This window comes from Hermetia illucens, chromosome 1, assembly GCF_905115235.1.
Source record: "Hermetia illucens chromosome 1, iHerIll2.2.curated.20191125, whole genome shotgun sequence".
Lineage (NCBI taxonomy): Eukaryota > Metazoa > Arthropoda > Insecta > Diptera > Stratiomyidae > Hermetia > Hermetia illucens.
In genome coordinates this window covers 26,193,958-26,218,324 of record NC_051849.1, presented here as the reverse complement: position 1 = coordinate 26,218,324, position 24,367 = coordinate 26,193,958, and the positions used below count along the sequence as shown (strand labels likewise).

Below are 24,367 nucleotides of genomic sequence, written 5' to 3'. Positions count from 1 at the left end.
AAATATGTTTAGTTGACGTGTAAAGGATCATGTGATCCGCGTATTGTAGCAATTAAATGGGGTTAGGGTCAGGACTCCGTTTAGGTAGATCAGAAGTGAACAGGGAAAACCTTGTGGATGAAGGGTTTAAACATTGGGTAGTCCCCCCTGGACATATACTCGTATATGGCGATAAAAGGTGTTGTTGGATGTTGACTTGAGAGTTCCGCCCATCTAGAAAACTAGGGATTTGCTTACAAACGTGAGGGTGGAAGGACTTCAGAAAACTTAAAAGCGAGACCCTATCGCCGTACAGGGTAGGAAACTTTTGTTAGGTCTGGGAGGCAGGCTATGGTTGAAGCCTTTTGGCCAATGCCGAGAAGAGTGCCCGTAACGACAAGAAGTGTGTGCTCGACTGAGTGCTTAAGTCAGTTTGCGGGAAGTGTGCAATTGGAGTCACAGTTCTCATCGATAATGGACTTAATGGTCCCCTCGAAGATCTTGGTGGAGGACGAAAAAGTAAAGATAGGCCTGCAGTTGTTGGGATTAAGAGGGTTTTCGTTTTTTTTAGGATGAGAATTATAAGAGCACTCTTCAAATCAGTGGGAAAATGGGCAGCGGTTGATAAGAAGGAGGAGAAAAGACTAATCTGGACTGTTTCGTAGAACGTATTCCTCTAGTTTTCTTTTGCTTTGGCGGTGACATTTATCACCATAGTTCATCTGGTCTTTGCTACGGTATAGTTATTACCATCCCTATTCAACTTACACTACGGTTGCTGCTTCATCGGCATCTGTTTTCGTCTCATATTCTTCTATCATTGGTATGTTTCCCTTTGGGCGTCTTCCCGGAGTTTCGCTGAAATATGATAGCGTCCAGAGGGTTTCCATCATACAAGTTTTCACATTAATAGAGACGTTTCTCTGGACTATGGTAGAAGCCTTCATTTTCCGCAAAATCGCAAAGTCTTTATTTCTTGTTTGTGTTGTTTTTCGGACGAAATCCATCGTCTCTGGAGAGATATTTCCAAGCTTGCCATCCTTTCTCGTGGCCCTTTTTCCAACCTCGATCTCAATGGTATCCCTCTTTTTTAGTCGGAAGCACTACAACCTTTCATGATGCTTGACCGCTTCTCGCGCTAATAATGCCCTTCTCCACTGGGACAGTGGAAGTAGGTGACTGTTGTAGCTTCTTGCAAAGGCATGTATAGTAGGATTGCTCCTAGTTTTAAAAATTTCGGCTATTGAATAATGACTACTATTTTTGCTGTTATTAAATTATCTCCGCGTGGTTGTCTGTGCGAGCATGGAGTTTACGAGTGGGCTGGCATAGCCCCTTACAGCAGTTTGTGTATTCAATACTTGGATCAGGCTTAGACCATCTCAACTGAGCATACACTGGCAACTTAATGGTGTCAAAGCATTGGACCTACTTACGAAACAGACGAAATTACTATCGAAACTGGGGCAGTTGTAATATTAACCTGAAACCTCTGGTGTAATAAAGGAACAGAATGCCACACATTCGCAACCTATTCCAAACCGTTTGTCCAATCTTAAGTCCCGGTTATATCGGGTCGTCGTCGTTGCCGCTCAAGATGATTCACCGCCAGGTTGACTGGCGGTTATCTGAGGTTACCAATCGGGAAGTTGATTCAACTTCATTTGGGAATAAAGCATGGATCGTTGCCATTCAACAACATTGCCTTGTCTGTCTCGGTCCTATTTTGAAAGTTTTGTTAAAAAAAATTATTAAAGTGGGTTCACTGTCTGTCTGTCTGTCACACGCACTTTTCTCAGAAAGTGCTATACCCATTGCCACGGAATTTACTGGAAAGGTTGGGACTGTGAACCTCAACATTTGCGGAGAATTACATTGTTCCATGTTGAACTTAAGGGAGGGAGTCCCCACAAACGGGGGTTGCCACGGAATATATCCATGTAAGGTATCAAGTGGAAAACCTCGAGTTTTGAAATTGGTTTCAAATGAGGGGAATGCGGAGGTCCGAAAAGGGTCAATAACCTCAAGAACCTGTTTTCAGAAACCACCCGATCAAAAAATTTTTGGATGACAATGTTATTGGTTTTAGCCATTGAATATCTGGATCTGAACGATTTGGGCCCTTACCACCATGCTGCTGACTGGACTTATCCCCCTCACATTGACATCAGCTGGGTTTGTTTTTGATTACACCATTTTCCACTTCGATGCAGCTGACTGTATCCAAGCCAATACGACAATCGTCAGCCCAACAATATTTTGGCGCATCACTCCTGTCATGAGCTTTCACTTTTTGGGCCATGAGTTTGATTAAAAAAACTGCACCATACAATTCCAAACGGGGTATGGACTGTGTTTTGATCTAGGTTACCTGTGACTTCGACGCTAACAATGGCATGGTTATGGATAAAGGATTGGTTATCCTGATATAGATAGCAGCTGCATAGGCGTTCGAGAACACATCACAAAATCTAGCTCTAGCTAGTTTATTGAGAAATACCTAGTGATGGAAGTTCATTTTGTACAAGGAGGCAAGGAGGTCTTCAAATGTTAAAGTTTTTAGATTGGAACCACGTTAGTTTTTATGCATGGCTATTACCAACCGATTGGCCCGAAACTTCCACCAATATGAACGTTTTGTGCGACTTGACCGCTCTTGGTTGTAATCCACATCTATCGAGAAGAGAAATTCGTCCGTTGACAGGTGCCGTCGAAGGCTTAGCATTTTCATGTTTTCGGTGAGAGTCTGAGTGCCAACTTGGGTGTTAATTATGCACAAAAGTGAATGATGCTCCTTCCCACAACTCCGCAACTACGTTTCGAGAAGCATCTACTGGTTCCATGATTTGATTTGACTTCAAAAAATCCCGTGGAAGTATTGTACTCAAACAATCTGTGGTTTCCTTTCATTTTAAGTATGACCGATCATCCATCGACCGACCCTTATTTGCCTGATTTAAGCTGTTGTTGGTATGACAATCAATAGCTGAGACGGATTCAAGTACTGAATTACTGATGAACCCTACAAAGTGTGTCAATGGCAGAATCATGGTTGAGTTACTAGCATGTCTATTCTATTTCTTGAGAGACTTTGCATCCATTGTGGGATCATTTCTAAGTACCCTAAAAACTTTGTATGATTTCTTGTGAAATCATGCCCCAATTGTCGTGGCGCAAAAACGTTTTCCACATAGGCTCGTTGCCACCTCTCATAAGCTAAGGTAATTAAAAAGCTACTCTGCTTCGTTATGCTCTGAGTTTGGAAGATACGCGATTTTTATAACACGAATTGAGTTTTCAATAAAGCAAACAAATGGAAGTATGTCCCATTGGATGACAGGATCGTAAGTCTTTTCAGCTTTGTGCGGCTTCTGATTGAAAATATGGTAATGTAGAGTATCAAATAAAAGGACTCACCTAGTACTTTCAAAACGAGCCTAACGTTCCATATTAGCTGGAAGATAAGGGAATAAGTACCTGAAATATAGGCACCATAAGATATAAAGACTCTCATTCTAAGAGCCTATCTAACAATGATCCTCTTATAAAATCTAGACCCCAAACTATATCTCATTCCGATATCTGCTGAAATAAAATAAATAATTATCAAAAAGACTCACTTAGATTCATTCTAGATATTCATAATTTGGCATGAACATAAAAAGTGATGCAGGGCATGATAGTGGAAAGTTTGATGTAAATCCTACTACTGTTAACAAAGTTACAGTTTCAGTTTTCTATTTCGTGTCTACGTAAAATTTTTCTTTTTGACTTTTTTTCTTTTTTTGGCTATTTGTATATCAATATTTTAGGGTTTGGAAATACATGTGGGAAATATGTTGAATTTTTTGCTATGCAGGAATGGGAAAATGCGCATGAAAAGTTCACTAGATAAGAAAAACATACTTGAAGCGCCAAACTTCCGATTGCCGACTTAATTTTGTTCTAATCTGACCTGAAATTATTTTGTATCCCTAGCCTCCCCAAAATCGGCAATACTGCTCATCATCCAAACTTGTTCCAAAACCTGCTGAAAACCTTCTATTAATTTCCTCGTTTTGTTTCGTCTAATGACGTTGAAAACGATGACAAGATACCTATAGAGCCGTTTCAGCTGAAAGTTCCCTTAATGGTAAAACAATTAAAAGTAATGGAAAACGCTTTCACCATTACATTTATAATCCTCCAAAAAACAACAGGATTGACTACGGTAGGCGGAGTAGAAGGTGTAATGTGTGCAAATATGTTTCGATATATCATATCCTTTTATGTCCCATGCCTGTTCCTAGTGGTGTATGACTGAGCAACGCAATTTAGCGAGTGAGAGGTTAAAAGGAGTAATATCCTTAATGCTCATCTTCATTTGATCTCATTAATTATCAGAGGAACATGAACATTTATCGGTGAATGAAGTTCATGCCTGAGAATGCTTACATCATGCTATTATGTTCTGGAATTCTCCATACCCAGAGTAGTTTATCAGTTGGCTAACAGTTGTCGAGTTGGCGTCTTAAGCTAGAAACAATGTTTATAAATGAAGCGCTGCATGGAAATGTGTTGTTTCTTTTCTAATTGCTTTTCAGAGTATTCGAATGGCTTAATAATGTGGAAGCAAATTGAGATTAATTAACGAAATATGACAGAGAAGCCAGAGTTTGAAGACACATGAAAATTCTTGCCTCGCTGTATAACGCCAGGTCATCAATTCTGGGTATGGTTCAGGGGAATGAGTCGCCTTGTTTGGTTTTTTACCTTCTTTTCTTGTTGACTTTTCTATGCTCTTGTTATCAACTTTCCTTCAGGTTCCGAATCGCACATTTCAAGGACCAAACTTGAGTATAAATTTAAGGCACAAGATTCAGTGCACGTCTAACTAGTCCCAAGTACCAGACGATTAAAACTAACTACAAATAAACAACTTTAGTTGACAACCAGTTTTAGGCCTCAATTTGGTTCGAATACCAATCCCTATGCTTTGCTACCCATCAGTCTTTCCCTTCTCCTTTGCATTACAGCCTAGCTTTCCTCAATATTTGCTCTCAGTTGTTCCTATTTATTCACGACGTCAGCCGCTCCTTACACCTTCATCGTCAGTCTCAACTGCGTCTTCCCATGCTTTTTTCGGTTTTTAACTAGTCCACGCTCTCAAATTTTCTCCTTTAATACCCTTTCAGGCATTCGCCATTTATCGCAGCAAAGACAGGACATCGGCAGAAAATAGATTCAACTTGATATTGTATCTAGCTGCTATAATTGAGATAGTTGCATTTCCAGGTTTTTGATAAAGAAACGAACACGAATCTCCCTACTGTCAAGGATAAAGGATCCGCCCATATTCATAACCTCGGTAATTAAGTCCTTGAAATTCTGGCAGCTGCAAACTTTGCCACGTAAAATAGCGCCAAGTGCCTGTTTGGTAGTTGCAAAGACCTCGAATTTGAAAGATCCATTAAGAATAGAAAGATCCTCATCATGAAAGTAAAGGATGTGGAGTTTCGTCACCGGATGAGCAATAATGAACAATTGATAAGAATACCTTCCTTTTGAGCATCCCACTAAAGGTACCACTTCTTCACCTAAAGGAGTGGTTACTCAGACGCGCACAGTGCAATTTCTTTTGTTGCTATGGCGTCCCGTAGTACCTCTGTCAGTTGATACAGAGCAGTTTCAGTTGACCGTCCTGCCCGGTAAGCGTGTTGACAGTGATGTAGGGGATTACGCTTTAGAACGTTAGTTCTAATATAGTTGTCTATGCCCTTACCACCCTCATAAGAGACTCTAAGATAATTCCTAGGCCTCTCTGGATTAGTGCTGGGAAAATGCCGTCTACTCCGGGAGATTTCATTGGTCTAAAAGTTCCCACTGCCCATCTTAGCCTAGCTTCTGCTAGTTTCCAGCTCTCTTTCCTTCCCCTTTTATTCGCTGTGGAGGTGTCAAGCAGAATGTAGTCGCCTTTCGCCGTGGGCTAGGATCCCGGGAAATGAGTTCTGGGAAGCAGGTGTACCCTTTCCTCCTCTTTCTCAGTAAATGTAACATGTTCGTTCTTAAAACAAACGGAGGAAGTTGTCGCATTGCTGTATGCATTTTTGAATCTCGGACAATCCCCGGTTTGTTTTGCCCGGTTAAAAAGTTTACGTACCTCGGTCCTCATTCTGGCTAGGTTCCTGTTTCACCATGGTACATCCCTTGATGACTTAACTGTCTTAGCCGGACAGCTGGCCTCATATGTGTCAATTACGACTGTGATGAGGTTTTCCACTAGTGAGTTCGCTCCTGATTTCATCGCCCCTTTGCAGGTGAGCCATGTTGATGCTCAGGTACGTTGCATAGGAATCCCAATCCGTTCTCCTGGGATTTCTTATTATTCTTTTTATTACGGAGTTATTATTCTGTTATTCTGTTGTTATTATTCTGTGATCCTACATAGAGGGCTCATTCGACACCCTCCAACGACAGGTCAGCACCTGCCCGTTCATTAGGGTATTTTCTTGAGTTATGTCTAGTGCTGGTCACAAATATGGAAGTGTTCCTTATGTTATTTCTAACTTATTCATCATCAACGGCGCAACAAGTGGTAGCCGGTCTAGGCCTGCCTTAATAAGGAACTCCAGACATCCCGGTTTTGCGCCGAGGTCCACCAATTCGATATCCCTAAAAGCTGTCTGGCGTCCTGACCCACGCCATCGCTCCATCTTAGGCAGGGTCTGCCTCGTCTTCTTTTTCTACCATAGATATTGCCCTTATAGACTTTCCGGGTGGGATCATCCTCATCCATACGGATTAAGTGACCCGCCCACCGTAACCTATTGAGCCGGATTTTATCCACAACCGGACGGTCATGGTATCGCTCATAGATTTCGTCATTGTGTAGGCTACGGAATCGTCCATCCTCATGTAGGGGGCCAAAAATTCTTCGGAGGATTCTTCTCTCGAACGCTTCCAAGAGTTCGCAATTTTTCTTGCTAAGAATCCAAGTTTCCGAGGAATACATGAGGACTGGCAAGATCATTGTCTTGTACAGTAAGAGCTTTGACCCTATGGTGAGACGTTTCGAGCGGAACAGTCTTCGTAAGCTGAAATAGGCTCTGTTGGCTGACAACACCCGAACGCGGATTTCATGATCGTAGTTGTTATCGGTTGTGATTTTCGACCCTAGAGAGGAGAAATTGTCAACGGTCTCAAAGTTGTATTCTCCTATCCTTATTCTTCTTCGTGTTTGACCAGTGCGGTTTGATGTTGTTGGTTGATTCATCTTCGGTGCTGACGTTGCCACCATATATTTTGTCTTGCCCTCATTGATGTGCAGCCCAAGATCTCGCGTCAATCACCGCCTGGTCGATCTGGATGAAGGCAGTTTGTACATCTCGAGTAGTTCTTCCCATAATGTCGATATCGTCAGCATGGGCCGGTAGTTGGGTGGACTTGAAGAGGATCGTACCTCTCGCATTTACCTCAGCATCACGGATCACTTTCTCCAGGGCCAGGTTAAAGAGGACGCATGATAGCGCATCCCCTTGTCGTAGACCGTTGTTGATGTCGAATGGTCTTGAGAGTGATCCTGCCGCTTTTATCTGGCCTCGCACATTGGTCAGGGTCAGCCTAGTCAGTCTTATTAATTTCGTCGGGATACCGAATTCTCTCATGGCCGTGTACAGTTTTACCCTGGCTATGCTATCATAGGCGGCTTTAAAGTCGATGAACAGATGGTGCAACTGTTGTCCATATTCCAACAGTTTTTCCAATTGTTCGAACTTATTACTAAGAATAAATTCAAGAAGGTACTCACCTCTTCAATTGGTGCCGCTACTTCTCCGGACTTCGTAATGGGCATTGGCATCACAGCCGAGGAGAAGTGATAACGCGCTCTTCTCGTAGTACTTCACCAGTTTATCGACTTGTTCCGGTGGAACCTGGTTGTCGTCTCCTGGGAAGTATTCCAATGCCATGACTGCCTCTCGAGTGCTCCTTCTGACTTCCAGTGAGATTTGGATTACCACAAGCTCCTCGGTCAGGAACTCTGAAAGACATATATATTTTAAATTAAGTTTAAGAATTATGGAAGCTCTTGGTTTCTTTCAATAGGAGTTCCAAATTACCTGTATGCTGCCTCCTTGCAGATCACGAATCTGCCCCCGGTACACCTAGAGCTCCTGAACCAGCACTATGCCAATGTTTTCCTCCGAACTTGCCCTTGCAATTACCGCAGATGCAGCTTTTGTATGGTTGCGGTTTATTTAGGCTATCTTAGTGCTGGTGTCCGGATAGATGAGTGCGTAGAGCACAAGGTTGCCGTGCAGAAGATCGCGGGTAAAATCTCACTGGTTGCAGTGGGATTTGTAGTGTGGTTTGACATCGGATACCAGTCAATTCAGCTGTGAGTTAAATCAGGGTAATGATCTCGGGCGAGCGCAATACTGACAACATTGCCTCCTATAGTGTACTGTAGTGTAGCGTTACAGTTATGAAGTGCTCTAACACACTTCAAGGTCTTGACCCAATATAGTTTGTTTCGCCAACGATTATTATTATTATGTTAATGCTGGTCATTGCCTCCCTTATTGCTTGGAGCTCTTCTCCACTGGCAAAGCATCGCCTTCCTCCTCGGGCATAGCGCTTTCCTACTCGTCGCTGTCCACCCTAAGGCCTAGAAGAGCTAGGTCTAGGTCGTCCAGCTTCTGCTCTTCACTTGACAGCAGGTCAAGTTGCCTGGCAGATCTAGTCCTTTCCGCCTCTATGGCTTTCGAGAGTTCTTCGGGGACCTCGGTATGTTTTTCACTCGGCACAGGTATGTTGCCAAATCCATAGTTGATGTGGCAGGGATCCGATTGTGCGGAGTCTACCTTTGCCCTCCACCTTGCCTGTGAAGACTCTACATAATCGCATGTGGTGATATGCATTCTGAGCGATTAGGAAATTTTCGAGGGATAAGCTATCATTATGTGTGATCCTTGTATATCATCCCCAGCACACAGTTCCGCTCTTTGCCAACCTGGAAGTTTAGGAACTATGGCCCTAAGTCATTCTGCTAGTCTTTCGTCGCCCAGTTCACAAGTATATGACCTGGTTCGACCGATGAACACAAGTTTCGCAGTCCATTGCTTGCACATCTGCCTGACGACAGGGTATTCGATAGTTTTCTGCTCCTCGCGAGTGAATATTTGCTCGGGAAACATTTTTGGGAGTATGGTCAGTCGAATGCCCTTGACCGCATTAGCATAGTTAATGGTGGTTTTCTGATTCCTGCCTTCATCCCTGACTTGCCCGGGTTTTCTCCCCTCTTGGGTTCAGGTTTGAATTTTTTTGGGAGCATTCCCTTCATGTGAGCTACTTTCTGCTGCTCCCCGCTTTCTTGGCTTCGATAAAGATGGCTTAGGTCTATCTTGAGCATTCTTAAGGGCCTCTTCTAGTTCCAGGCCTACCATTTAGTATCTACGCCACTGAGATCTGTCTCCTTCCTGACGTCTGATATATTAATCTCAGACGTGCTTTTGCTTGTTGCTCTCAGTATTTTGGGGATGTGCCTCCGTCTGGTTAACCAGTTTGTGTGCGGTGCCGGGTCTCGTTTTTTGGTTGTAATTTGTTTTATTTCCTTTAATTTTGCAACATTACTCATTTGATTCCGATGAGTATGGGGTTAGGTCAAAGTTATCAATGAGGCTCCGTTCGAATGCAGTTGTTTACGCCCCCATGCAAACTATGCAATGGGCACGGTTCATATGGCACTCTCGATTGGGGAGGTGTTTTTCGACTCCCCAGTCTAGATCCGTAGGGTTCTGTTAACAATAGGGTCACCTCATACAGGGTGTGACTATCACCACTCACTAATGATATTAGTAAACGAGAGGTTTGGCCCCTAGAAAGTCATACGCCCTAGAGGAGAGACAGTTCACCCTCAAGGAAGATAGGTTGGCCCCAGGGAGCTATATTCCCCGTCAGTCTATCCTGCAGTGCACTGCATCATTGTTCCAAACTCATCATGTAACTCTTACTAAATTTAGAATTCGTTCCTTCATTACAGGAGTGCGCGACATCAGACAAAGATGCCAAGCACGTTAATGACGTTCTTAGCGAAGATACAAGCTCACTTACAACAAGGTATGATGACAAGTTAAGATTTTACGGGCAATAGTAGCTAACAAGATCGGTTCGTGAGAATTCATCCGTACAGGCTATGTTTCATCAACCAAAAGACTGAAATTTTAGCTTTGAAAGACAATATTGATTTCATATTTCTTTATTTAATTTTATTCTGTGTTTCGTATTAAACTATGAATACTACTAAAGGTAATCTAACAGAAGACGAGTGGACAGGAAAAATTTGAATAAAAACATAAAGTGAAAACGATCGATTTTAACAGTAAAGTGTAATTAGTTTTTCGCTAAGAAGCAGAGTTTTATTCAAAATTTTGTACATGCTTGATAGTGGCTTTATATGATCTATAATTTAGCGATTTCAAATAATATGAAAAAGATACAATTATCGATTTTTTATTGTAAAGATGTAAAGATATTGCTCTCTTGCAAAGTTTTTGTTGGCAATTTGAAAGTAGCTATTTCTCTCCTCCTATACTTGGTTATATTCTGTTTTGAAATTTTTACGATAAAAAATCGATAAACGTAAACTAATTTTCGAAAATTGAGGTGCAAAAAATCGACTTCTGCCGAATGAAAGATATTATACAAACTCGTCGCCTAAATCCTGATTTAAACCTGACCTGCTTCAATGACAAACTGAAATATGAAAATAGATAAATGGTACTTCCCATTCCACAGAAAAAAAAAGCGTAAAATCTATTTTGTGAAAAAAAAATTGCCATTTTAATGAGTATCTTAAATAGAAAAACACTTTCAGTTTCCTTTATAGTCGATTTCAGCACCCTCTCGATGGAGCATAAGAAAGTGACTAGAAAATTATAAACACGTTCACTTCTAGATACTTTAGCTGTACGCATATTGATGCATTGTTAATAACTCAACCTGTAAATACAAGTGATTTCCTAACGTAGATTAAATTTTAAGATAGTAGATTAGAAGTAGCCTCTGAAACTTTTCAACTTCGGTGTAAAATACAAATGACATAAAAAGACAAATAGACGACACTATTATATGTTTTAACAGAGAAAACTACGTCCTGATTACAAAGTAGGTTAAAACGGGTCTGATGAAACCGTAACATGGGAACAGAATAAGGTAGAACAAGGGTAAGGTTTCAGGCGAGCCTTACACGGAGGAATGGCGGTTGCATGAAAGTGGCGCGAGGTAATATAAACTTGTAAAAATCTATTAAACTTACCACTTTGAAACTAAGTCTATATGGGGTAGAACACATTTTTCCAGAACTAATTTATCAGATATATATTTATGGTAATAGAACAATAGATTCTAGCTACGAATAACTTACACATAATAGCATTGAAACAGAAATTTTGTATAAAAGTTATAAATTGCCAAAAAAGGGTAAAAGAGATTTATTATTAACGACCGAAATGAGACGAGCGCCCATCCGTGCGCGAGGTTCATTCGAACGCTTAACTATAGCAATAAAACTAAACTTAAACCTTAAATTTAGTATTATAAAAAGTAATTCGCAATATTACTTTCGACATTATGGAGATTATAGGGCACTGTAAATTCGTAGCATAAAACGTTGTAAATCTAAGCTTAGTGCGAGTAAAAATTAAAAAAAAGCAAATAAAACTATTTTACTCTATTGTATCTATTTTGGTCTATCAGTTTAGGTTTTCATGAGTAATGAAGATTTGTTTTACCAGTCACAAAACGTCCGATTGTTGTAAGGATGGATGGATGAATGAATGGCCCTGATTCGCTTAGAGAACACAATCCGCACCAAATTTTAATTGAAAGTGTCTGATTCGTGAGGAAGGACAAGCAATAACGGATGCGTCCTTGCAGGAAATGTTACTTTGAAAAGCTCAATAATCTTCGGCACAATATAATTTAATCGAACGCGTTACTAAATTTATCACACATGTAATGTCATCTCCAAAATTATCATACGATTGTATTTTCTACCAAAACAATATGAGCTTCGAACTATTTTATATACGCAATATTCTGTATTCTGAATACCAAACCATTTTCCTTTCCTTCCCTAGACGTTATTCGAGTCAAAAGAGTAATGAACCATATTTTCGTTCAAATTTTCGGATGAGTCCCACATTCCTACAAGTAAATAAATTCAACAATGCTCACATCACACTACATATATACCTAAAAGAAAATCCTTGCATATTTTTTCTGTGCGGTAACTAAAATGAACTAAAAGCAAGAAAATAACAAAAAAAAATGAAGCTTAATATTAAGGAACGGATAGCTATAGATAGACAGTGGAATGTATTATAATTTATGTGACATGTTTTGTATGACAATCACATAATGAGAAAAAAAAAACTTTTTTAAAAACAAAAATTAATTATAAAAAGAAAACATGGAAAAAACCTATAAAACTTGACAAAAAATAAAAAGAAGTCAATAAATGTGATAAGATTCCTTTGAAAAAAATTATGAGATGCGTTTTATTTACATCACCTGATCCTTTACTTTGCAGATTTTTAAGGTTTTCTGTGAAGGTTTTAGGACATGAAAGTCCTGGGAGTTTCACGTGCGTACCTGCCGTGAAGGCATAACCCCACGGTTCTCTTTGGACACGGATTGATTTTGGGACCACAATCAGAGCCCCGCCATGCAAGCACAGCGGTCCTGGTTTATACTGAGTGCAGACTCAGCATTCATACCAGTGGATGCGAGGCCTATCTAACACCTCTGCCGCAACTAAGGGGTACGGCACCCGAGTTGTACAGCGCAACTCCACGATTGAGCTCCGAGCAGCTCTGCCCGCGATGTAGGCATAACCACAACCGCCATGAAACTCTCACTAGGGAGCTAACCACAAATAACCGGGCCGGGAGCACATCCTCCAGGAATTCTCCTGGAACATATGCTCTCAGAGGGCCATCCCGGTTCCCATGGTACCAGATAAACTCCGGTGAGGCTTCGTAGCAGAGCCACTTCAGATGAGTCCCTTGCAGACTCGGGTCTGCTCGCCCTCCTCGAGTACGTGGGGACGAAACTCCCCAACGAATTAGCTGGAATCAGCCCGAGGCGAGGTTTTAGGACAATGGAAAAAAGACGTGCTCCGGGTCCTCCGGAATACCATCGCAGCTGCGACAGTTGGGTGAGCTGTCCAGAGGTATTTACGGTAACCGCCATGTCCCGTGAGAAAAAACTACGTGAGATCATAGTTTGTCTCACCAGGCGTTGATGCAGGGAATCAATCTGTGAGTCCATCAACCCTTTTTCGCCTGCTCCTATTGTTGTTGCTGCCTGCTTAACGATTCCTCCCTTTTGGCGGTTTTCACTTGCCGATCAGAGGAAGAATCGGATCCATTATAGATGTGTGCCATCTCATCGGCCAAAATATCGAACGGCATCATTTCAGCTACTGCATAGGCCACTTCGTCCGAGATGGTTCTATAACCACAGCACACCCTTAGGGCGATCTTTCTATAAACTGTACTCATCTTTTGAGCATTGCATGCGGTATACAATGCAGTTAACCAAATTGGCGCTGCGTAAAGTAGTATAGAGCTCACCACACCGCACAGCCTACGAGTGCTTTGCGGGCTTTCAACATTTGGCATCATCCTTGCCAGAGCCATGCTAACATTGGACGCCTCTGCGCAAACATTTTGTAAGTGCTGCTTGAAATTCAGCCTCGCATCTATCATCATTCCAAGGTATTTAATTGCTGACTTTGAAGTGATGATATGCTTCCCCATTCTGATATGGACAGGGGTTCCCTTACGCGCCTTTATGATAAGCACCACCTCCGCCTTTTTCTCCGCAAGTGCAAGACCTGCATCTAGTGATTGCTTCGTATGAATATAATTCCACATCTGCCAGATCTTTTGCAACAACAATGACCGCTATGTCATCGCTAGCAACTGGGACATTGAGGATATCATTGAACATGATGTTCCATAATAGCGATCCCAGAACAGAGCCCTGTGGAACACCCTCGGAGACAACGTATTCCTTGGTTCCATCGTCTGTGTCATAACAAAGCCTTCTATCTGTTAAGTAGCTATCGACTAGCGCAGTTAACTGTTATTATTATTCTGTTAAGGGAAAGTCGCACCGCGTCCTTGAAGAACTATTGTGCCCCTTTTACTGGTTATAGTGTACCTATTGATCATAGTATCTCAAGCAGGCCTATAACCGTTAGGAACTTTAGTATGTTCCCCAATTCCAGATGTTTCAGCTTTGCATCTGGTATTAAGTGTTCTCCCAGATGTCTCGACCTACTTTGCACAAGTGCCGGACACTGTCCCAGGACGTGTATAGAGGTTTCGTCCTCCTCCTCTCAAAACCTGCATGCAGTGTCCGTAGATACCCCTAGCTTCCCTAGGTGATAGTTCACCCGACAATGACCAGTGAGAATTCCCACTACGATTCGGAGGTTCTTTTTGGTGAGATTTAAGCAATTCTTTGTACGCATGGGTTCGTATCCCCCAATAAGCACCCTGGACTGCCCCATCCCTGGTAGGCCCGCCCAATATAGTTCCCTCAACCGTTTCTCTTCATTTCCTAGATTCATAGCCATGAAACCGTTTCCGATTCCACAGAAGGGTTCTGGCCCTTGTAAAGGCATCGCTGCTCCCTTCTTGGCTAGTTCATCGCAGCGCAGTTAACTAACTGGGTACACCAATCGCTACCAGTGACCTCCTTATAAGGCAAAGTGGCAAAGCTGAATGCATTTTGCACGTCAAAGGTAATCACAGCACAATACTTGCTAGTGCCACCCCTTCCATGCATCGCATTTTCAGTTAAGCCAGTGACCAGCTTAATGGTGTCGACCACTGATCTGGCCGTACGGAAGTCAAATTGTCGATCTGATCAGCCTCCCAGGCTTCCTACAGCTGGTAGCAATCTGTTGTAGATTATTCTCTCCAACATTTTCCCCATAGTGTCCAAATGGCGAAACCGATCACGACGAGCCGACCCCGCTAGTGAACGGGACAAAGGCTGAAGAAAAAGAAGAAGTGTCCAATGAACATATAGGCCTGTAAGAAGATGGTTCACCAGGAGGCTTACAGGTTTAGGCAACAACACTAACCTTTGTTTTTTCCATATATCAGGAAAGATCCCATCAGCCAAGCATGCTTCAAACAACTCTTTAAATATGTCTGGCTTTGACTTAAGGGCCAGCTTAAGGGCTTTGTTTGGTATGCCGTCGAGGCCGGGCACTTTGTAGTCTCCTAGCCTACTGCAAATCTCCAATACTTCTTCCGTCGTTACTGGGGGTATTACAGCCACAACTAGAGATGTCTGTAAACTGTAACCCTTTGTGTTCTCCTGAGGGAACAAGCTTTGAACGATTTTCAGTAGGAGATCGGAGCATGTAATTTGTGGGGCTGCCTGACTTCTAAATCTTACCATCACAACCCTGTAGCGGCTTTCCCACGCCTCTGCGCATAGTTGCTTGAAGCAGTCCCTCTTACTTTGCTGTATAGTCAGCTTCGGGTTTCTTCGAGCTTGCTTGTAAGTTCGATGTTTCACCTCTTGGTTAATTCTACCCATTGCTCTCTGAGGATGGACGATTCCGTAGCCCACACAATGACGAAATCTATGAGCGATACCATAACCGTCCGGTTGTGGATAAAATCCGGCTCAATAGGTTACGGTGGGCGGGTCACTTAATCCGTATGGATGAGGATGATCCACCCGGAAAGTCTATAAGGGCAATATCTATAGTAGAAAAAGCAGACGAGGCAGACCCTGCCTAAGATGGAGCGATGCCGTAGGCCAGGACACCAGACAGCTTTTAGGGATATCGAATTGGTGGACCCCGGCGCAAAACCAGGATGTCTGGAGTTCCTTATTAAGGCAGGCCCAGACCGAATGCGGGGAGACCAACCTGACGTTCTTCTCATTTTTTGACGGGCAGATTTTCAGCCTGCTCCTCAGGCCAAAGACTATTGCCTGGTGATCACTATGGGTGTACTTTTCACTAACGTTCCAGGATATATCGCGAGATAGTGAAGGACTAACAAAAGTCAAATCCACAACCGACCCGGACCCTCTTTTCCGGTAAATATTAACCTGACCATCGTTAGCCAATATGATATCTAACTGTGCGAACCCCTCCCAGAGACAACGCCTTAATGCATTCGTCAGTGAACTTCCCTATTCTGTGGCCCATGCATTGAAATCACCGGCGATGATTTTTGGTTTCTGTTCTTTTGCATCCGGAAGCAGTCAGTCCAGCTTGTTCTCGAATTCGGCCAACGTCAGGCTTGGAGAAGCATACCAGCTGTAGACGTATATGCCGTATATGTCTGTCGGTCTGTCACACGCATTTTTCTCAGGAACGGTTATAGCGATTAACACCCAATTTGATGAAAAGGTGAGAACTGTGAACGCTCGCGTATACAGTGAATTACATCCTTTTATATCGAATTTAAGGGGGGATCATCCTGGATTCAAAGGGGAGGGGGGTATGCATTTTTTTCACCAAATATAGTCATGTGGGGTATTAAATGAAAGGTATCGAATAGTAATTTCTGAAGCTGGTCTTAATTTATTACATTTGTTGGAAGGTGGCGAGTGCGAGGGGTCGAAAATGATCATTTCTTAAAAAAAAAAAATAAAGAGGGTACCGATGTTTGTTCAAATAAAGTTAATAATAGTATGCTACTTTGATTTTCAGTAATTGGCTGCAGATCCCCCCTTAATTTGGTCCTAGCACCGCGAAAAATTTTGCAGCATTATAGGCTTTAATATAAAGCATGATTGTTGGAAATCCCACTATTACTAACAAAGTTATAATAGGTCAAAGCTGTTACTTCTGTGCAAATTCAATGTCAATATCACCTGAAATTGTATATTCTCACATAATATACGCACATATTACGGGGGGGGGGCAAATGCACACTCAAGTGTCATTATATAAGAAATGCACAAAACTTTTCATAACTCAAGCGTCCAGTTTCCGCTTTTCCGACTTGTTTTATGAATGGAGGTGCAAATCTTAAAAAGACACTGCCGCGCCAGGTTGCAGCAGCTGTTCTGAGATTCTCGCCCCCCCCCTCCCACGTCAACTTTCTCCTACTTCCTTCCCCGCGGAATCGTTGCAAAGAATTACTTCGCGGGGAAGACAACGTGCTTCGCGTCCTTCTTTCGTGCTCCGCTTTTCCAAGTTCCTTCTTCACCATAAACCAGTTTCCCTTCAATTTCCCCGATGATGTTCTGCGGGCTTAGCTTGACTTTAAGGGTGTCTTCCAGGGTTTTCCACTCTGAGTAAAATCCCGGATAGTGAAATATAACATGCTTCGGGTCCTCTCATGTACAATCACATTCAGGACAAAAGGGGGAATCGTCAATCCTGAATTGGTGCAGATACTTCCTGTCATCACCATGTGCTTGCAAGAATTGCGTCATCCTGGGACGTGTAAAGCTGGTATTGAATTGCATCTCTTGGGCAAGAATAAAATAAGGATACTGTACATATTGATGATCCTTCACAGGCTTATGCATTCGGACTATTACCGTAGACAAAAATCGATCTGGAAAACGTCCAGCGGCGGATACGGATTACTATGTCCAAATTCCGAATGCATCATTCAAACTCTGCCGTGGAGCGGATGAACCTGTCTTCTGACATCGGAAGCAGGGGCGTGATTGACGTGGCGGCACAGCATCATCGCCAAATCGATTCGCTGCGCGCTTATTTTTAAGGAAGGATTGATCTTTCAATCCTCTGAGCAGCATAAAGACAAACTAAGAACGGATCGACGAATGGAAGCCGAATGCAATGCACGCTAAACAGTTGTCGATTTGCATTTATCAAACAGATGGCTGTGTGTCAGAGAGCTCTTTTCTGAGATGGAGGGATTCACGTGTGCCATTCAGGATGATGTGACCGGTGCAGGATTTGTAGTTCGGCGTTAGAGACGTTGGACCGTCTCATTTCTCAAAGAAATTTGGCGTCACGAGCGTGTGGTTGTAGTTCCCATAATATTGTTAGCCACAGGTATCGTACCCAAATCCCTCCTGGCTTCCCTTGACGTCCTGGGACTCTCATACAGTCTGGTTTAAATCATGCAGAAGTACACAGTTTCTCATATGTGCTCGAAGTTATCTTGAGTTCTCGACGGATTCTCCCACTAACCTACCACCTGTGTAAAACAAAACCTTATTAAAATCGATTTTTGTCTGTCGATCTGTCCATCGCAAGCAATTTTTTTTGAAGACTGTAGCAGCGATTGACACCAAATTTGGTGGAAAAGTGGGAACTGTGAACACTCACGCATACAGTAAGTTATATTCTGCTACGTCGAATTTAAGGGGAGGTCCCATACATGCAAAGGGGGGGGGGGTGTTATTTTTTTTTCAACAAATATAGTCATGTGGGGTATCAAATGAAAAGTCTCGGTTCATGCTTTCCGAAGTTGGTCTTAGTTTTGACATTTGTTGGAGAGGTAGGGACTTCGGGGAGCCGAAAGTGATCTAGTGAACTAGGGTCCGAAATACCTTCAATACTGGTACCCCTTCAAATAAAGTTAATAATAGTAGATTACTATAATTTTCAGTAATTGTCTGCAAAAGCCCCCTTAAGTTCATCCTAGCACCACCAAATTTTGGAGCAATATGGGTTTTAATATAGAACTTGATGTTACCAAGTTTGGTGAACATCCCATGTTAGTAACAAAGTTACAATAGGTCAAAGTTGCCGCTTCGTCGCAAATTCAAGACTGTGAATGTCAATATCACTTGAAAGTGGCTATTCTCACATAGTATATGCATATATTACGTGCTATGTACTAATGAGACAAATGTACCCTGAAATATCTTTATACAAGAAATACACTAAACCTTTCGCACCTGAAGCGTCCGCTTCCGGTTTACCGACTTGTTTTCATATGCTGTGACAAAAAAAAGTGAAACTGAGGATGGAAATAGCTTTGAGTCTAAAATGTCGGAGGAATCGAGGATCAATCAGTTTTAGTTCGCGGCCATCGCAGCAACAACATATACGAAAATTTCAGATCAAAACGTCAAATTGAGGTTACCTCCTGTAATAATTCGGATTTTTGTCCATGCCTTCCACTTATTCGTGCGTACTCTAGCTTCTCACCCGTCCGAAACTCCTGACTAATTTCCCATCAATCTTATTTTCCTCACAAGAAAGGAGTGTGTTTATCAAATCCTCCCGGCCTCATGACTCACTGTCCCTGGAAGGTGGCCAGACTCGCGTTCCCTTCTGTATACCGACCGCTGTATATGCTTGACACGGCCGAGAAATGTTCAAGAAACTCATCAGAAGTAGATTCGCTGAAGCGATCCACGCTGCCGGGGACTTATCCCCAAGGCAGTTGATGCGACGGGTAAGCGAATGGATGACTGCTCATGGTTTCAGCCTTGCACTGGAAGAAACCGAAGTAGTCATCTTGAACAGAAAGAGAATCCCGACTCTGCGTCCCATAACGACTGATGAGTTGACTATAGAGTCAGAACTAGCGGCTAAATAACTCAATGCTTCAATGCTCGACTCGAAGATAAGCTTCTTCGAGCAAATCAAAGCAGCAGCTGACAAGGGGGCTGTTGGAGTCTCGGTCTTGAGTCGGCTAATGACAAATGTTGGGGGCCCTATATCTACTAGGTGACGTCCCCTTATGGGAGAAACGCAGTTGGTTCTGCTCTATAGCGCGGAGGTATGGGCTAATGCTCTTGACAAGTAGGTGCATCGTAAGTGCCTTGCTCAAGTGTAGAGACGGGGAGCCTGGCAAGTGGCGTCTGCTTATCGTACTGTCTCAGAACCGACCATGGTAGTGATCGCGAGAGTGGTCTTCGTTGCCCTCCTTGCCAAGGAGCGTAAAACTACCTACCGCCGTAGGGGCGAAAACTTAAGATAGGTGGTTGCCCGTGAAAAACGTCAACGCACCCTTATCGAGTGGCAACTCTCTGGGCAAAATGAGCCAAGGGGCATATGGACTGAGCAGCTTATCGACAATTTAGACCCGTGGCTGAATCAAACGCACGGTATATGATTATTTCCTTACTTAACTGCTAAGCTGGTATGGAGATTTTCAGTTTTACCTGCACAGGATTCGGAAAGTGCAGTCTCCTGATTGTGTGTTCTGCAATGGAGTGACGGACGACGCTGAACACACCTTTTTTTCTTGCGAAAGATGAGCCAGCTTTCGTCAGCAGCTTTATGTAGACACAGGTGAAGTCTCTCCAGACAACATTGTCAGAGAAATTCTGACGAGCGCTGGAAGCTGGAGTCGTGTTGCGCATTATGTTCGGGCTCTTTTTATTGCGAAGAAGATTGAACTCGACCGGCGGATGGACCGGATGGCAGGGCTTCTCCAAACTAACAACTCCCTTCCTCCCCTCCTCGTAATGAAAAATTTCAGCCGTCCCCCAAATATTGCAAAATCGATCAACTTTTGTTAAAGCCAGTTCTGAGCCCGTGACAAAAAGTTGAACTAAGAGGAAATCCTCCCTTTTCCACTTTGGGAGGAGTGTTTCTTCTATTTCTTAGATAAAAACATTTGTCCCATTAGTACTTAGCACGTAATGGATTTGCGTATATTATGTTGGAAAATTTACTTCCTGTGCTACTGACATTCAAAGTCTGTTGCACTGTCTATTTTGACCTATTCAAACTTTGTTAGTAATGGTAGGTAGGTAGGTATCAGTGGCCGCTCCGAGGAGCCCAATTAACGCTGTGGTGTACCGTTTTGAAGTCACAAACTCCTAAGATTGTGACTGCTATTTTGAGAGCGGAGAGGCAGAGTCTTGCGGGCTCGGATCTTCAGAGTCAGCCTGTAGCATACATGAAGTAAAGCAGCTCTTCCACCCTCCAGCCAGAAATCTCTATGAGGTCCCCAAAGAATGGTTTGCCCAGTGTCCGTAGCCTGATTCTAGCTAGAGCCGGCCAATCGCAGAGAAAGTGCATGAAGGTTTCCCCTCCTTCTCCGCAGCTTCGGCAATGTATTGTAGGGTATGCCGAGCCTGGCGGCATGGTCCCCTATGGGCCAGTGCACCGTGCAGACCACCGTAATCTTGAATTCATTTGCATGCGTCTGACAAGATATCGTCGCACTGAGTACAAGTCCTTGATAGCCACTTGGCTGTTAGTCAAGATAGCTATGTTTCGCTTGCGGCTCAAATCTCGCTTCAGCCATTGAAACACTTCAAATATCGCCAGTACTTCCGGCTGGAGTAGACTGGAGAAACCTGGCAGACCATAAGACTTGGATACACTGTGTGTATTCGAGAAAACCAGCGCCCCGACTCCACAGGCCATTTTTGATCCATCGGTAAAAAATACTGGGTCATAAGCTTGCAACATGCCGCCGGTCTTCCATTTTGCCTGGTTAGAAAGTCCACAGTAAAGCTTCTCGTAAAGTTCAGCTTGCGCGTGGCAAAGTCCGTGGAGAATGCCCAGATCTCCTGAGGTCCTTCGTCTAGGATTTTACTGTGGTGGTAGGACTTCGCTGCCAAGCATCCGGACTCGTGTAGTTTGACGGCACTGCACCCTAGAACGTACTTAATGTGGAGGTCTAAGGGAGGAGATGAAGGAGTATATTGAGAAAATCTGCCGGGTAAGAATGCTGAGCCCCAGTAGCACCTGCACACGCGGTTCTTTGAATCCTATCAAGCTTCGTTCTACTTTATTTTTGCTCAAAGCCTGCCACCATACAATAGAGGCGTACGTTAGGATTGGACGCACTACAGCGGTATACATCCAAAGAACCATCCTCCGCCGAAGACCCCATTCCTTTGCAAAGGTTCTCTTACAGGCATAGAAGGCTATACAGGCCTTCTTAACCCTCAGTTCTGTGTTCAATCTCCAATTTAGCTTAGGATCCCGGATTACATTAGAGGAAAGAACCAATCTTTGTTCATCCTTATTAGTAATAGTGGGATTTCCACTAAACTTCTTAGAACTATGGTCTCTATTACGGAAAACATTTTCCTATTTCACACTAATTTCCTGTGGTTATTTGTCATAAAAGGGTAAAAGCGTCATCAATTCAACTGAAGGGTTATGTACGGCTTACGTGATGGTCTCAAAAGTGAACCTTAAAATCTGCAATCAAATAAACAACAAAACTTTGATGCGGCTACATCTGAATTCGATGTAGCCGCTGTCCTTTGAAAATTCCAAAAATGTTTCCTACCTACAGGTACAATTTCATTCAGATTTTCAATATGCATATGAACCACTGCGGAAAATTCGGCAACAATATAATGACCGTTTTACAGATATGTTTACAGCTTCCACTTGAAGCAAATATGCCACACATCACAAAATGAAAGTCCCATCATAAATCCTGCCCCGTAGAACGCAACAAAGGTAGACGTAGGTAGCAATTTATCTGCATTTTACATCCTGTAAATCACAAAATTGCGTACGAACCCCATCCGTCTACGGAAATTCCTTTCCAGGCCAGCAGAAGGATACCGAGCCGGCTCGATCCTATGCTTGGCTAGTTCGCAAATTTTCGACTAAAATCAATTCCTAGCTACGGGGTCCTGATTTATTGCACAACTCGTCATTTTATATAGCAATAAACTGTCCAGATTTGATATTCACTGCGTAATTCTTGTACACAAGCCGTCCTGAATGCTGGATTGTCCAAAGACTGAAATTGTTGTTCCCGTTCAGCCGAGGATGCTGTGCATTTGATCCAAACGTATGTTTACAATTTAAGTATATTTTTAATTTATTACCAATTTGAATCTTAATAAATGGATGGGGATGTACGTGGAATTGGGCTCTTCGAAGGATCGACATGCAAGCATGAATTGACAATTGCTCGGAGCATTTGAACCGTTTACGAATATTTGACTGACCAGTGGAATTTGCTCTGTTCCAGGCGCATCTTGCATTTTAGGCTATCGTTTCGTATTTGCACAGGCAGGTGCACATGCATATATAGACTTGCATTAATGTGCATCCTTTCGTTGGCGAACTCACAATCAAATCCCCAAATATTGGATGCCTCCTACAGAGATATGCACATATTCCCTATGACTTTGCTGCAATATTGCATTTGTTACGCGCCAGGGACTTACGACATGGGGAGGCACAATTGCAATATTTAGTTGCATCGTCCATTACGGCTCTGTTTGTTGTCTTTCAAACTTTTGAGTTCCTCCTATTAACTATTATCCACAGGGTTCACAGAGTATTCAACATTCCACGTTATTGCAATCTTGCCGGAGATACATATTATGAACACCTGGTGTTTATTCAATTTGGCTCGGATGATTCTATCTGCTATAAAGGGACTTCGGTGAAACAATTGGAGATAGTTAAGTAGAAGCATTTGCTTAACACTGGGTTCACTCACTGTCTGTCTTTTTTTTGAGGAGGTGGAAATCTTCAAAAGACATTGGTCTGGACACACCAGTGTGTGGGATTTTTACCGTGTCGTCTCTCCAACCGCTCCTTGATGGCAGGAATGAGGCTATGAGTCCACCGACCCTTTCCTGAGCGTTCCCACCGCTCTTGTTATCCATTTATGGATCTCTACCTCCCAGCGTTCTTCATCTGCGGTAAGGGGGAGATTAGCTTCGCATGGTATATGACCGCCATCTCATCTGCAAGATGTCAATCGACATCATCCCCGAGATGACGAATGCTACATCATTTGGGACAGTCCTGAAGGCAGAGCATACCCTCAGAGCTGTCCTCCTCGAGACTGCAGTTTGTTAGTGTTAACTGATATCGACAACGCCTGCCTCCCAACTGGGGTCGCATAGAGTATGTTTGCCTAAAGTTATAACGTGGCTTTCCTACGTTGGACATCATCCTTGCCAGGGCCATACTTCCAGTGGATGATTTGTCGCAAACATACTCCACATGTTGCCTATAACTGAGCTGCTTGCAAGCGTTGATATGATTTCTGAGTTAATACAGGCGTAATTTCTCTTCCGGTGCTTAGTGTTGTCTTCTTCAGAAGTGTGACACCAGAGCTATCTAGCCAACGTTTCACGGCACTGATTTCTTCGCCTGAGTATAACGCAGCATTTTCAAGTTGCTTTGCGACAACAACCAGCGCTATGTTGTGGTTTCCACTGGAAGGAGAAGATTAAGTACATCGTTGTACATGATGTTCCACAGTAGTAGGCCCAATCGGGAGCTCTGCGAGACACCCGCGGAAACAACGTACTCCTCGGGTCCGTCATCGGTGTCGTACCAGAGCCTCCTTTTAGTTAAATAACTATCGACGATAGCAGCGAGATAGACGGGAATACCAACCTTCGCTAGGGATTTACGTTTTAGATTCCAATTGGCCGAATTCAATGCACTTTTCACGTCCAGGATTACTTCCACGCAATATTTGCTGGT

The 24,367-nt window shown here is 43.0% G+C and overlaps 1 protein-coding gene across 1 annotated transcript in view; it reads left to right on the top strand.

Annotated features, from left to right (window-relative positions):
• LOC119646503 (semaphorin-2A-like) overlaps positions 1–12,501 on the top strand; it is a 182,530-nt gene extending 170,029 nt beyond the window's left edge. The window contains exon 15 of the mRNA XM_038046959.1: positions 9,998–12,501. Within this exon, the coding sequence (XP_037902887.1) occupies positions 9,998–10,108 (111 nt within the window). The 3' untranslated portion in view covers positions 10,109–12,501. The remainder of the gene's footprint in view (positions 1–9,997) is intronic.
• The last annotated feature ends 11,866 nt before the right edge of the window (positions 12,502–24,367 follow it).